Source organism: Tiliqua scincoides, chromosome 5 (genome assembly GCF_035046505.1).
Source record: "Tiliqua scincoides isolate rTilSci1 chromosome 5, rTilSci1.hap2, whole genome shotgun sequence".
In the NCBI taxonomy this organism is placed as follows: domain Eukaryota; kingdom Metazoa; phylum Chordata; class Lepidosauria; order Squamata; family Scincidae; genus Tiliqua; species Tiliqua scincoides.
The window spans coordinates 82,555,982-82,571,469 of record NC_089825.1 but is presented as its reverse complement, the minus strand read 5'-3'; the positions used below and the strand labels follow the sequence as shown (position 1 = coordinate 82,571,469).

General features: G+C 46.0%; 1 protein-coding gene across 1 annotated transcript in view; it reads right to left on the bottom strand.

Moving 5' to 3' along the window:
• Nucleotides 1-1,603: 1,603 nt before the first annotated feature.
• Nucleotides 1,604-15,488, bottom strand: part of ORMDL3 (ORMDL sphingolipid biosynthesis regulator 3) — a 31,860-nt gene continuing 17,975 nt past the window's right edge. Inside the window, exons 2-4 of the mRNA XM_066628292.1 lie at nt 10,982-11,173; nt 5,337-5,488; nt 1,604-4,505 (exon numbers count right to left, since the gene is read on the bottom strand). Coding sequence (XP_066484389.1) covers nt 4,370-4,505; nt 5,337-5,488; nt 10,982-11,155 — 462 coding nt within the window. The 5' untranslated portion in view covers nt 11,156-11,173 and the 3' untranslated portion in view covers nt 1,604-4,369. The remainder of the gene's footprint in view (nt 4,506-5,336; nt 5,489-10,981; nt 11,174-15,488) is intronic.

The window sequence follows — 15,488 nt, the reverse complement described above, 5'->3', positions numbered from 1 at the left end:
ATGTGGAATAATATTTAACAAAGGAAAAATGGGGTCATTAATTTGTGCAAAAACAGAACAGAACAGCTCAGGAAAAGGCAACTGGTGAGGATTATTGAACAGGTGGATCTGTATACAATCTTTTTTTTTAAAAAACAAAAACAAAGACAGTTTCATAATTAAAGTACGGGTTGGCGAAAGAGCAAGGGATAGTATTAAAAGAGTTAAAGAATTGCAAACCTTCTCCAAATTACTATTATTTAGGGACAATGGGGCAAAGTTAGTACCTGTCTTGTGTGTTGTAACTTTGCTTTCAACTTTCTTTCTCTCCCCCCCCCAAAAACAACAACAACAACAACAACAACAACACACCATCACACACACAAATGGAAAGTTGTCTGGGACAGGACACAGCACTGGTCATGGGCTGCTTGTAGTTCTAGTGATATTCACTAAAACAGCCTATGCCCAAAACAAAAACAACAGCAGCAGTGTAAGGGCGCCTTTCAGACCCCACTTGCCCACAAGACCAATGCACATCCCCCTTCCTTTCTCAGAGCTGCTACATTAATAACAGTTTTGCTACCAGAAAACAACTACGAGACAGAGAAAAATCAAACAACTGGTAAAATATTATTTAAAAAACCAGACAGCCAAAGTGGGTGAAAAGAAGAGATGGTGTTTTCATATCGCTCCCTGCTCCTTTGAGAGAAGCATTCAAAATGCTGAGTGGTTCTAAGGCTGGAAAAGCATTTCTAGTTCCTTGGCACCAGCATCAAACATTTGTTGCTGCCCCAGTGCCCTGTTAAGGAAAACATTAGGATGCCAAATGGCAGCACTGGCATCGCTAGGGGGTGCGGGCCGCACTGGGTGACGTGCAGGGGGTGATGCGCCCTGGGGGAGGACAAGCTAACTTCACGGTTTGCAGAGCTACCCTGTCGTGCCATACACCGTTGGATGCAGAATGGCCTGCAGAGTGCAACGCAAAAAAAACAGAATTGAAATAGCTCCTTTCATTCAAAAGTTATGGCCAAAAAACTGGAAAGAAAAAATGCATGGAGCCCTATGGAAAGTGCAAGTGAGCTGTATCGCGCATTTACTCGCGAGTAGGCATATGTGCCATAGTCTGTCGGAAAGGGCAGGCTGAGAGGAATCCAACGACACCAGAATGGTCCTAATTCAATGAATGCAGCCCCCCAAAACATGAGAAGGAGTTTCCTGCCTCCCTCCCAGCTTGAGGAGGGAGCCCAAAATGGAGCCATGTGGCCACGTTTACTCGTGAGTAGGTGAACTCGTCTTAGTCCAGGCAAGGACTGAGAGGACTCAGGGCAGGCTGAGAGGACTCCAAGGACGTCAGAATGGTCCTGATCCAATGAATGCAGCCCCCAAAAACACAAAGGGAGATGGAGGTCCCTCCCTCCCAGCCCTGTGGAAAGTAAAGCAGCCTCACGGTTGCGTTTACTCCTGAGTAGGCAGACGAGCCTTGTCTGGTGGTCAGGCCAGGCAAAGGGGAAAGTGAGGACACCAGAAGGGTCCCGATCCAATGGAACTGAAGCTCAACATATGTTCCAGAAGGGAGCCCCCCCCCCACTAAAAAGGACAAAAAAAGAGGCTTGAATGGTAAAGGGAAAGTTTTCTATTTTGCACTTGCAAAGCCAGGTGGGTCTTTATCTTGATGTGCCTGAAATAGAAGAATTTTAAATTGGGCACTGGGAGGGCTGGAAATCTCACTGATACTTTTTGGGGGGTTGTTGTTGCAGGCAGACTACAGAGTAAGCTCCATTGACCACTATGGGACTTACTTCAGAGTAGACACGCATAGGATTGGGCTCACAGGCTGCAATCCCACCCACACTTTCCTGAGAGTAAGCCCCATTGACCACAATAGGACTTACTTCAGAGTAGATTCACTTGGTGAAACAAGACTGGCTCCCCCTTATTTAATTATTTCTTTTATTTCAATTAATTATTTATAATTATTTATTTTAATTTGCTTGATGAAGTCACTTCTGGCCATGACATCACTTCCAATGGGTCCTGGACAGATTGTCATTCTAAAAAGCGGGTCCCAGTGCTAAAAATTTGAGAACTGCTGCAATAAGGTGTTAGTAAGTTGACAAGGGTGTGTGTGTGACTCTACAAGTTTTCAAAATCACTAAAATCAGAGTCTGGAGGAATAATCCCATCATGTTATATATCAATCAATGTGTAATTTCATGCAGAATGCAATGAAACAAACCACATTGAAATATCTGTTTTCCAACAAAAGGTACAGCCAAAAAACCAGTGGGGGTGGGGCGATGGCACATCACCACGCCCACCACCTGGGGTGTTGCCCCGCCCACTGCATGGGGTGACGCGCAGGCCTCCTGCACTGGGTGACGCGAATCCTAGTGACGCTACTGAATGGCAGCCTTAGATTGTTAGATGTTACAAGTAAATGCTAGAACGGGCTCAACTGAGCCCTGTTTATTTCCATTATGACACTCCTCCCCACCTAGCAATTTGTGGGCATTCTCATTGAGTCTCATTGAGCCAGCGATTGGTTTTCACACTTTTCTTACTAGGCTCTTCCTTCATGAACAGGGAACAACAGGAGGTCTGGTCTAGAGGGTTGAGCCTCCATTTGCCTGAAGATAACATCCAAAGGTCGCCAGTTCGAGGCCACCGGCACCGTGCGACCTTGAAGCAGCTGACAAGCTGAGCCGAGTAATTCCATCTGCTCTGAGCGTGGGAGGATGGAGGCCAGATCAAGAACGAAACATCTGATTGTTGTGGTTTCTTGAAAGATAGAACCTTTCTAATTGTAAAAATCCCTAAGGGAATTTAAATTGCCTGCCCATGTAAACCGCCTTGAATAAAGTCCGAGGAGAAATCTGAGGACCTAGAAAGGCGGTATAGAAATACCTGTATTATTATTATTATTGTTTGTCCAAGATCTCGATTATCAAAACTTCATGTAAACATCTTTGCAGACGTTCGGATGATTGAACTGCAGCCTGCATTTTAAAAGAGTTGTTAGTCGCACGTGACAACAAACTGTGACTGGCAGAATTCTACTTTAGTCTTTCCCCATCCTACTCAAAGTTGCCAAAGCAGAAGAATCCATCTATTGGTGCATCAGCAAAAGAGAATCCTGTCTTTCTCCTCGCTATGCTGAACCCCCATTGCTGTTTAGAAAACAGGACAGTAGGAAGCACCCCTTTCCAGCCTATACTAACTAGCCAGGTCCTAGAGAATGGAGAGCAATACAGGCACAATGCGCATTTATGCCAAATATGCTCATTCCCTTTCAACCACACAGAAGGTGGGTGCTAAGGAAAGAAATGCATGATCTTAGTCCGACATCACAAGGGGAGACAGGGTATAGTTCTCTTTGAACCCAGCGCTGCCATGAATCAGTGATGCTCAACAATACTGGGGCTGAACCTCATTGACTGACTGCTGTTGGATTTCCAACAGAGAGATCTGAAATGGCCTCCTCCTCCCTTGGGTCTTCTCTACCGTCATGAAGCATCAACAGCAAGCAAACTGTGCTTCAAGAGACTTGCCACTGGCTCTCCATCGAGGAGGACACTGCAAAAAGGGTGGCAATTGTATCTGTCTCATGGTGGTACCCATTGCAACACTTTTGGTTTACATGTGTGCCAAGAACTTCCTCCTCCTCCTCACTCCAGATGTGTTTTAATATCCAAGTACTTCCCCCAAGTGGGGCACCCCACTCTCCTAACCGTAAGATAGTAAAATAGCAAAAACTTTAAAAAAAGAATTCCAAATAGCAGTTGTAACTGGAAAGTAGTTCATGACCCTGCAGAAGGAATGCAATTCCCATCTGTGTAGCACATAATTAAAGATATTTATAAATAATCAACTAAGGTTTCCAAATCAAGGGAAATCTGCCTACCTAACTCCTAATGCACATCCTAAAAATGTTCCGATATAGCCCTTTTCAACAAGCAAGTCAAAAAACCCCAAAGGGATAGATTTATGTTAAAGTGCATTTGCTAAAATCCTAAACGTCACCCTGTAACAGGCCCCTACCTTTCTATACCTGTTCAGCTTTCTGGGCTGGATGTCTTTCCTACCCAGAGATAACACTACAAGTACCTTTGAAACCTCAGTGTTGTCTGTATCTATGTTCAGATTCTCAAGAGGAAAAGAAAAATAATACAATTTAGCTCTCCCTGGTCTCTCTACAAGCTAAACTCTATCCAGGATTCAGGCCTCCTGTGGAGCTGCTGAGTTTCGTTGAATCTCGGAATCCTGTGCAAGATGTGCCCATTGAAAAATGGCCGTCGCGGAACTGTATCCCAAAGAGGCAGCCAGAACTAAGGAAATGGGGTTCTCAGCCTGGCCTCCTACAGCTCACTTAGAGAAAGACCAGCAGAACTCAGTACTTATTGATCCCAAAGATGCGAACTCCATGCAGTTGGGGCAGTTTGGGGATCAAGACGCTCATCAAGGAGATTGTGTTGATGATGAAGTGTATCCGGTCGTATTTAGTGTAGAAGCTGGTAAGGAAGTAACTGCAAAGGAAAAGAAAAAGAGAAGTCAACGGCACAGACTAATCTCAGCTAACCCAATATCTTGAGATTGAAGACATATTTATTTTCATTTATATCCTTCTTCCCCAGTGGAAAGGCTACGTACATCTTCACCTGTAATCTCCCATTCAGGCACTGACCAAACTTAGACCTGCTTACCTTCAGCAAAGTGGTGGTATTTCACACCCTCGGAATATGTCCTGGGACCAGATAGCCAAGTGCCACATGGAAGATGCTTAAAAGCTCTTCGGGCAGCTGCTAAGAGGTACTTACTGATGGCTTCCAGCCATGCAGAGAGCCCAGCATCACTATCCCTCACCCACAGCTGTTGGCATGGCAGTGGAAAAGCTGGGCTTGTAGGGAAATGAGGGCCTACAGACAATAGTCACACTAAGGAATTTCTAGCTGTCTAGGAATTCCCTCCTTTGGGTAGCCGACTTCAGCACAACTTGATGCTTGCTTTGTGACCTCTTCCACCAGCTTTTTCTAGCACAACAAAATACAGAGATATTTTTTCTGGTCAATACAGGAGCAAATAGCAGGAACAGAAATCCTGCTTGATTTCTTGTTCAAGAGAGGAGAGGCTTGATGGTTCCAATTTCACCTACAAGCTGCTGCTATGAGAGCCAGAATGATGCAGTGGTTTGGAAGTTAGACCTAGAAGATCCAGGTTCAAATCCCCGCTCAGCCATGAAACGTTGCCAGAGGCCCAAAAACTCTTGACCCTTTCCTGTTATTAATTCAGGGTAAACTATGGCATTAGTAAGCATAGAAATAAAACTTCACAGTCCCTGGCACAACTTAAGAACTCACAGTATAATTGGTGTGATGGTCAGGAACTTGCGGGAAGCAGTGAACTGCACCCCATAGTCCATCTGCTCCCAGTGAGTGAGTAGCCGGGCCTTCCCCTGATCTGGAGTCTCAAATGGCGTTCCTTTCACGGTGTGTAAGAAAATATACATGCTCTGTAAGAAAACACAAATCACAGGGTTGTGCAGGGCAGCATGAAGGAGCTTTGTTCTTTGTTGCGCTCTCTCCGCTGTATTGCTTGGAAATGTTAGGTTAAGGAGACAAATGGATGTATAAATCGATGATAAGGCTACACCTGGAGTATTGCGTCCAGTTCTGGATATAGTGGAAATGGAAAAGTTGCAGAAGAATCAACCAAAATGATTACTGGACTGGGGAACTTTCCCTATGAGGAAAGGCTACAGTGTTTGGACCACTTCAGTCTAGAAAAGAGGGGGGACATAATTGAGTCATACAAAATTATGCAGAGGCTGGATAGAGCGGATAGAGAGATGCTCTCTTCCCTCTCACATAGCACCAGAACCGGGGACATCCATGAAAACTGAGTGTTGGGAGAGTTAGGACAGACAAAAGAAAATATTCCTTTACCCAGCGTGTAATTTGGAACTCCTTGCCACAGGATGTAGTGATGGCATCTTGCCTGAATGCCTTTAAGAGGGGATTGGACAAATTTCTGGAGGAAAAGTTCATCACAGGTTACAAGTCACGGTAGGTATGTGCAAGGTAGAGGTAGGCTGCCTCTGATTACCAGATGCAGGGGAGGGCACCAGGACGCAAGTTGTGTCTGTTGTTTAGTGTGTACCCTGAAGCATTTGGTGGACCACTGTGAGATACAAGAACCTGGACTAGATGGGCCTTTGGCCTGATTCAGTGGGGCTCTTCTTATGTTCTTATGAAGGAATTGAATAATGCAGAACTGCTTTCTGTGTGGGATTTTATTGCATATGCACCGGATTGCTGTTTTTCAGCTTTGACCCCACACCAACCGCATGGAAAATAAGTTAACTGACATATCTTTTTTATTCTTTACACACAGCACCATCTATGCTCACGGTGCTTTGCACACAATGAGAAAGTAGATCTCTGGCCCTTGGAGCTCACAATCTAAAACTGACAAAAGGGAGAGACAGCAGAAAAGTTGGGGAGCAGAGGCACTGGTGGATAATATGCAAAATATTGAGCAAATACTATGCAAAATATCTTGGGCCACTCACTATCCCTCAGCCGCACCTACCTCACAGGGATATTGCGAGGACAAAAGGAGGGGAAGAACTATGTACACCACCCTGAGCTCCTTGTAGGAAGGGTGGTATAAATAAGGCAAATAAATAAAATGTTTTATGTACACTTAGGCTTAGATACAGCAGACACTCTTACAGGGCTGTTGTAAAGATTACTGAGAACGTATGCAAGGTACTTTAAGCACTCCAAAGGCACAACATAAATGTTAATTATTGTTAAAATTATTATTTTATCATCCTTATTGATTTTATTGTTAAAATCATTCTTTTACAAACTGACAACCTAGAAAAGCCCTACAAAGCATGGCTGAGGTTCACAAAGAGCAGCACCTGAAATAGGAATATTGTCGGTTCCAAGAACTCCAAAAACATGGTGGGGAGGTAGAGAAAGCTGCAGCACATAACAACAACAACAAGCCTGATTCAAGAGAACAGTGTACTGCACTCCAAACCAGTGTTTCTCAAACTTTGGGTCAAGACCCACTAGGTGGGGTTGTGAGCCAATTTCAGGTGGGTCCCCATTCATTTCAATATTTTATTTTTGATATGCTAGACTTGATGGTATGTGACTGCATTTGGGAAAATGTGACACGTCTGTACTTTTAACAGGCTACTATGTATATGCTTTTAACAATGATAGCAAGTTGGACTTACTCCTGGGTAAGTGTGGGTAGGATTGCAGCCTAGAATTGTTAAAACATTTCCTGCTTGATGATGTCACTTCCAGTGATGACATCACTTCCAGTGGGTACTGACAGATTCTTATTCTAAAAAGTGGGTCCTGGTGCTAAGAGTTTGAGAACCACTACTCCAGACAGTACACTACTTCCAGAGTTGCAAGTGAAATGGAACATTCAAGCATTGTGCCACCAGGGGAGCTGTTGTGCCTTTGGCAGGGTAGCAAGCAGGGCTTCAGAAACTGAGACAGCATCAGGCACATGAAAATGCAACCAGGACTCAAGAGGAAGATCCTCTCTCTGTTCAGTCAGGGACTCAAGGGAATATTAGAGTATGTGCTTGATGCTGGACACTCCACAGATGAACATGGATATCACCCCTAGACAGAAAATAGTGTCAGTCACACATGACAAGCACCTGTTTGACCAGGCAACACATGTACAAGCCATGGTAAATTCTCTCCCCCCCTCCCGCTTGTGCAATACTGCCAGCGAACACAGCAGAGAGAACACAGTGCTGACTGTGACACAGGGGGGGGGGGCAGCCAGCCAACAGCTTCGAGGCAACAGGTCACGGCTGTGCCAGCACACCCAGCAGGCGAAGTTAGCAATGACCTTTGCCATTGCAAACTATGCTTCTGAATTTCATGGGAGCAAAGGACACACCTCTGTGCTAAATATTCTTCTAGCAGCCTTGGGATAGAAGCAGTACCGTGCCATGACAGATGAAACCGAGCAGGGAGAAAGGAACCCACATGGCACCGTTGTCACTCCTGGTTGTTTTACGGCTACAAAGTGAAGTCTTAATTGCCGGCTGAGCAGCTCGGGTCAGCGGCCAGAGAGCTTAATTCCTCACCTCTGGTTAGGCACAGAGACACACATCACTGCGAGCAGAGGGCAGCCGCCAGCAGGCTGCCACGTCTGCACTGAGGTAGCGTCTGCATATTTGACCCTGCAGTATAGAGAACCGAGGGAGCTGGCAGCCTGAGATATGGATCATCCTAGGGGCTGGCTGATGTGCTCGTATTACAAAACCAGAGAGAAGAAAGCTTTGGCTAAGGCAGTTGGCAACAACATGCTGTTAACCCCCAACATGCTATTTGTAATGCATTTCCCTTGTGACCCTCATCTAAGCTAATTTATGAGCCTTGCATGTTGTACTGTTTACTTGTGCACTTTCTCTTCTACCCATAACAACTGATATCTTCTTTTCATTTTGATAATGGAGGGTCCCCGACCATGCCCATATAATCCCAAAATTTGCACCAAAGTAGATGCTGACTTTGTAGGTGTGAGCAACACCTCAAAGGGGGGGGGGAGGAGGAAGAAGACGACAGAATAGTGGTTCTGGCGTTGGACTTAGACCTAAAATATCAGGTTCAAATCCTACTCACTTATGAAGCTTCCTGGGTGACTTTGTTCCTGCCACTATCTCTCAGCCTAACCTACCCCACAGGGTTGTTGTGAGGAAAAAGAAAAGAAGGAAGGAAGGAATAATTTACACCACCCTGAGCTCCTTGTAGGAAGGGCAGTTTAAAAATGTGAAAAACGAATAAATAAAATTTGTTAAACGGATTATGAAAAAGATAGTAATTGCAAGAATGAGGGGGAATATACAAAAAAGTATTTCAACGGTTTGGTGAACCAGTGAATGAGAATCAAGATTTATTTTTTTTTACCTCACGAAAAACAGTGTCTTCCGTTCCTGCCAGGTAAACAGACCAGTGTGAGGTGTAAATCTACATTTTCTCTTGCTTTAGAAATGCGGCGTCTTTGGAGACTGACCAAACTGCTCAGCTTACTTGACCACAGCAGACTGTCTTGCCTCCCAAATTCCTTCCCATCGGTTTAAGGAGCATATGAAACAGACTGAGGGTCCAATCCTATACAGCTTTCCAGCAATGATGCAGCTTCATTGCTGCCCAGAGGTAAGGGAACAAATGACCCTATAAATTACCAGAGAATTGGAGGAAAGCAAACGTCATACTAATCTTTAAAAAGGGAAGGAGGGGGGGACCCGGGAAACTATAGGCCGGTCAGCATAACATCTATACCAAGTAAGATGGTGGAATGCCTCATCAAAGATAGAATCTCAAAACACATAGACGAACAGGCCTTGCTGAGGGAGAATCAGCATGACTTCTGTAAGGGTAAGTCTTGCCTCACAAACCTTTGAGAATTCTTTGAAAAGGTCAACAGGTATGTGGATGCGGGAGAACCCATGGACATTATATATCTGGACTTTCAGAAGGCGTTCGACACGGTCCCTCACCAAAGGCTACTGAAAAAACTCCACAGTCCACAGTCAGGGAATTAGAGGGCAGGTCCTCTCGTGGATTGAGAACTGGTTGAATACCAGGAAACAAAGAGTGGGTGGCAATGGGCAATTTTCACAATGGAGAGAGGTGAAAAACAGTGTGCCCCAAGGATCTGTCCTGGGCCCGGTGCTTTTCAACCTCTACATAAATGACCTGGAGACAGGGTTGAGCAGTAAGGTGGCTAAGTTTGCGGATGACACCAAACTTTTCTGAGTGGTGAAGACCAGAAGTGATTGTGAGGAGCTCCGGAAGGATCTCTCCAGACTGGCAGAATGGGCAACAAAATGGCAGATGCGCTTCAATGTCAGTAAGTGTAAAGTCATGCACATTGGGGCAAAAAATCAAAACTTTAGATATAGGCTGATGGGTTCTGAGCTGTCTGTGACAGATCAGGAGAGAGATCTTGGGGTGGTGATGGACAGGTCGATGAAAGTGTCGACCCAATGTGTGGCGGCAGTAAAGAAGGCCAATTCCATGCTTGGGATCATTAGAAAAGGTATTGAGAATAAAACAGCTAATATTATAATGCCGTTGTACAAATCGATGGTAAGGTCACACCTGGAGTATTGTGTCCAGTTCTGGTCGCCACATCTCAAAAAGGACATAGTGGAAATGGAAAAGGTGGAAAAGAGAGTGACTAAGATGATTACGGGGCTGGGGCACCTTCCTTATGAGGAAAGGCTATGGCGTTTGGGCCTCTTCAGCCTAGAAAAGAGACGCCTGAGGGGGGACATGATTGAGACATACAAAATTATGTATGGGAAGGATAAAGTGGATAGGGAGATGCTCTTTACACCCTCACATAACACCAGAACCAGGGGACATCCACTAAAATTGAGTGTTGGGAGGGTTAGGACAGACAAAAGAAACTATTTCTTTACTCAGCATGTGGTTGTTCTGTGGACCTCCTTGTCACAGGATGTGGTGACGGCATCTGGCCTGGATGCCTTTAAAAGGGGATTGGACAAGTTTCTGGAGGAAAAATCCATTATGGGGTACAAGCCATGATGTGTATGTGCAACCTCCTGATTTTAGAAATGGGCTATGTCAGAATGCCAGATGCAAGGGAGGGCACCAGGATGAGGTCTCTTGTTATCTGGTGTGCTCCCTGTTATCTGGTTAGCACAATGGCAGATTGTTATCTGGTGCTCCCTGGGGCATTTGGTGGGCCACTGTGAGATACAGGAAGCTGGATTAGATGGGCCTATGGTCTGATCCAGTGGGGCTGTTCTTATTGAAGAGGCCTCTATGACTGCCCCCCCCAGTTGCCCTGTTGGCACAGCTGCATTAGCATTGGTAAGTTTGACAGGATTGGGCTCTGAGGTGGTTCTCCCTGACTTGGTTCTCCCGCTCCCATTCTCCATCAGCCTACAACACCAAACCCTGGAATTCAATAAGTGAGGCTCTCATACCATGTTGTGAATGAGGTTGGTGAGAGTCCAGACCACCGGGACACTGAAGAAGGGGATGCTGAGAAGGACCACGTGCAGCAGGCCAATTCCCAAGACATAAGACAGCCAGATGCCCCGGCTGTTCATGACCCGGGTATTGGGGTTCACTTCACTGTGAGCTGTGCCCACATTCATTTCTTCTGCTTGGCACCCCTGGAATGGAACACAGAGCAATAAAACCAAGTTAGGAGGATATACAACTCACACATGTCAGCAAGTATGCACTCTCTCTTTCACACTTACAACATTATTACATGCATAAGCCATCATTGCTCTATCCTGGAAAGAACAGCAGTGTACACAGAGTTCCCTGGCAGTCACCCATCCAGGCACTCACCAGGCCGAGACCTCCTTTGTTACACCACGGTGGCTGAATCAAGTAGCCTGGCTCAGACCAAACCCTCAGGACCCACTTGTGTCCCATTGTTCCCACAAAGAAACAGAAATGGGAATAAATGAAGAGACCCACATAAGCCTGCATTCTCGGTCTCTCCCCAAAAGGGAGATTTGTGCCTATCCATAGATTCTGAATGTTCATGCAGAAAGGAGAATCTGGGGATCCTTGCTTGGCAGGTTTGCCTGGCTAGCACAAATCAAGAGATGTGACTGGCTTCCCCTACGTTCAAAGCTCCATGACAGGCCTAAATTTTCAATGCAGGCTTCAACATACGAGCCAGGCATAAACAAAGATCTATGCGTTTGGCTGCACAAACATGGAACACAGTGTTGGGTGCCAAATTCAGTATCTTTAGAACGTCCACTTACATTCTAGCTGGCACAACCATGAAGACAGGCTTGAAAGCTTGTGGCCAATGCCTGGTGAAATCTCAGAAGCCCAATGAGGCCAGATCAATTTCCCACCAGTCAGAAGGACAAGGGTTCTGCTGTCTTACAAGTCTCCGTGCTCCCCTCCACAACCAGCATATACAAAATAAGCACATGTCCATACATTTGCACAATTTATGTATTAACACAAGCTATATTTTCCTGCTGCAACCTTTTGATATTTTGTTAACATTCCAACATACGCGCAGCTCTGTAGATTGTCAGCTTTACTTAGGCCCTCCTAAGTTAGGAGACTAAGGGCACAATCCTAACCAGGTCTACACAGAAGTAAGTCCCATTTTGTTCAATGGGGCTTACTGTCAGGAACGTGTGGTTAGGATTGCAGCCTGAGGCTACAAGCCTACACACGCCTCCATGAGAGTAAGCCCTCTGAACACAGTGGGACTTGCTTCTATGCAACTTGGCACAGGACTGTGCTACAAGGTGATGTTATCAAGGCAAAGTTAACCTAGGCACAATGAAACATGATGGCGGGGGCTATGGCTGAATGGCAGAGCACAGGTTTTGCGCAAGTAGGATCCTGGGCTTAATTCCTGGCATCTAGATAGGGCTGGAAAAGGCTCTGGAAAGACACTCTAGGCAACATAGACAATACTGAAATGATGGACCAATGTTCTGATTCTGTATAAAGGAGACAAGGCAAAAGGTCCAAACACAGCAATGGCAGGAACAGGAGCTAGCCTAGGATACAATCCGATAAGACTTTCCTAGGAGTAAGCCCCACTGAACACAATGAGACTTACTTTTGAATAGATTTGCATGGAACTCTGCTGCAAGACTAGGGCAGTAGGCAGGCCTTATTGCAGGTCAGATGGTCTTCTTGTAGTTCCCTCTCTTGCTTAGCACACTGCAGTGATGCAACAGTAGTATATGAGCTGTGCCAATGGGGCATGTGCTGCATCCTGCAGTTGTGATGCATCCTGCAGAGTCACAGAGGCCTCCTCAAGGTTAGGGAATGTTTGTTTCCTTACCTCGAAACTGCATTGTCCTTATGTCAGTGCTGGAAAGTTGGTTAGGATTGCGCCCTAAGTTTCTACCCTGCATTCCCTTGGTCAGGTTGAGGATTCCACACTTCAACATTGCACAGATGAAGATGGGGGGGGGGCATCCTTGTGTACACGTAAGGCCCACTATTCTCAGACCAAGGCACATTGCCTAAGCACTCCCCATCCCACCCCTCTTGCATATCGCTCCAGCTACTGCATTTGCTTGCTCTGCAACAGACCATCCTGCACTGGCTTCTGACGCAGATGTCAGGAAATAGACCACAGCTCTCACAACAGACAGACCTATAGTATACTAACTATAGAATTGCTGCAAATCCAAACACAGGCAGCAATATCTACCGTCCAGGAAGGAGATGATGGAAGATGAACAGTGTGCTGGCATTACATGTCCATTTTCATGTACACACACTAGTCTCAAAGGGTTGTGTCCAAAGAAAGCAAGCCCTGACTAAGCACCACCAAAACTGCTAGAACTTGAGTTAGTCACAGCCAAATTATCTCATTAATTTCCATGGTGCTTAGACAAGACTCACTTGCTCTGGATATAACCCGCTGCATATCAACCCCTCCTCTAGAGACTTAGACCAGAGGACTAATGCATGTATATAGGGAAAGGACAGTGTTTCACCAGTGTCTTCAAGAAGCTAAGAACTATCCCTGTTTAAAAAGGGTAGCTGGAACACATGGGTTTTGAGAGGCAGTTTTGCAAGATATCAGCAAAACACCCTTGTTCCTGCCCTTTCATTCACAACACCATCACCACTTGACATTTATAGGGCGCTTTTGCATATTTGAAGTGCTTCTCATAATCTCGCCACGGTCTGTTAACCTCACGGGGTGCGTGGGGTTTAGGGTGAAAACCAACAAGCGGATCGACAACTCTGCACCAGGCAACAGAAAACAGAAAACTCCTGCCCTAAAGCTGGGCACCTGGAATGTTAGGACAATGACACCTGGCTTTTCTGATGACCTACAAGAAAGAGATGACGCACGCAAAACCGCTGTCATCGACATGGAGCTGAGCAGACTGCAGATGGACATCATTGCCCTTCAAGAGACAAGGCTGCCAGATTCAGGATCTGTCAAGGAGAGAAATTTCTCATTTTTCTGGCAGGGAAAACCACCAAACGAGACCAGGGAACATGGCGTTGGCTTTGCGGTCAGAAATACCCTGCTGGAATCCATCATCCCACCTACTGCGTAAAGTGAAAGAATTTTGTCCCTGCAGCTCCACTCATCAGCAGGACATGTCACTCTCATCAGTGCATATGAACTGACTCTGCCATCTCCAGCAGAAGATAAAGACAAATTCTACGACGACCTGGCCACCACTATCAAGAAAGTCCCCGAGAAAGAGTCATTGTTCATCCTTGGCAACTTCAATGCTAGAATTGGTGCTGATCACAGTTTGTGGCCCACTTGCTTAGGTCAGTTCAGCACTGGGAAGATGAACAAAAATGGCCAACACCTGCTAGAGTTTTGCTGCCATCATAGTCTCTGTGTCAGCAACACGTTCTTCAACATGAAGCCCCAACCCAGTCTCTTGGAGACACCCACGATCAAAGCACTGGCACCAGCTCGACCTGATTCTCACCAGATGCTCCAGCCTTCCCAGCATCAAGATCACACGCAATTGTCAGGATGCTGCCTGTGACACTGACCACTCCCTGGTGTGCAGCAGAGTGAAACTGCGAACAAAGCGACTGCATCACATGAAAAAGGAAGGAAGACCTCGCATTGACACCAGCAAGACCCGGGATCAGGGAAAAGTGGAGGAATTTGCACGAGCGCTTGAGGAAATTCTTCCAGGCCTGGCCGATGCAAATGCATCCAACAGATGGGAACATTTCAAGAATGCTGTTTACAATTCTGCCTTGTCTGTATTCAGCAAGAAGATCAACAAGACGGCAGACTGGTTTGAAGCCCACTCTGAGGAGTTGACACCAGTCATTGAGGAAAAGAGGAGAACTTTAGCAGCATACAAAGCCTGCTGTGAGCACAACCTGCAAGGTCCTCTGAGCTGCTCGCAGCAAAGTCCAGCAGATTGCCAGGAGATGTGCTAACGACTACTGGCTCCAACTCTGTTCCCAGATACAGATAGCAGCTGACACAGGCAACATCAAGGGAATGTATGATAGTATCAAGCAGGCCCTAGGTCCAACACCGAAGAGAATTGCCCCTCTGAAGTCTGCCACAGGCGAGGTCATCCAGGACCGGTTGCAGTAGATGGAATGCTGGGTGCAGCACTACTCTGAGCTGTATTCCAGAGAAAATGTAGTTACTGAAGAAGCACTGAACAACACTGAGTGCCTGCCTTTGTTGGTGAAGCTTGACAGTGAACCAACCCTAGAAGAACTTCACGTGGCCCTGGACTCCCTTGCCTCTGGCAAGGCACCTGGGAAAAACAGCATCCCTGCTGAGGTCCTAAAGTGCTGCAAAGAGATCATTGCCACTGAGCTGCATGAAATACTCTGTCTCTACTGGAGAGAAGGTGGAGTACCACAGGCCATGAGGGATGCAAACATCACGCTGTACAAGAACAAAGGTGACAGGGGTGACTGCAACAACTACCGCGGTATCTCTCTCCTTAGCGATGTAGGAAAGCTGTTTGCCCA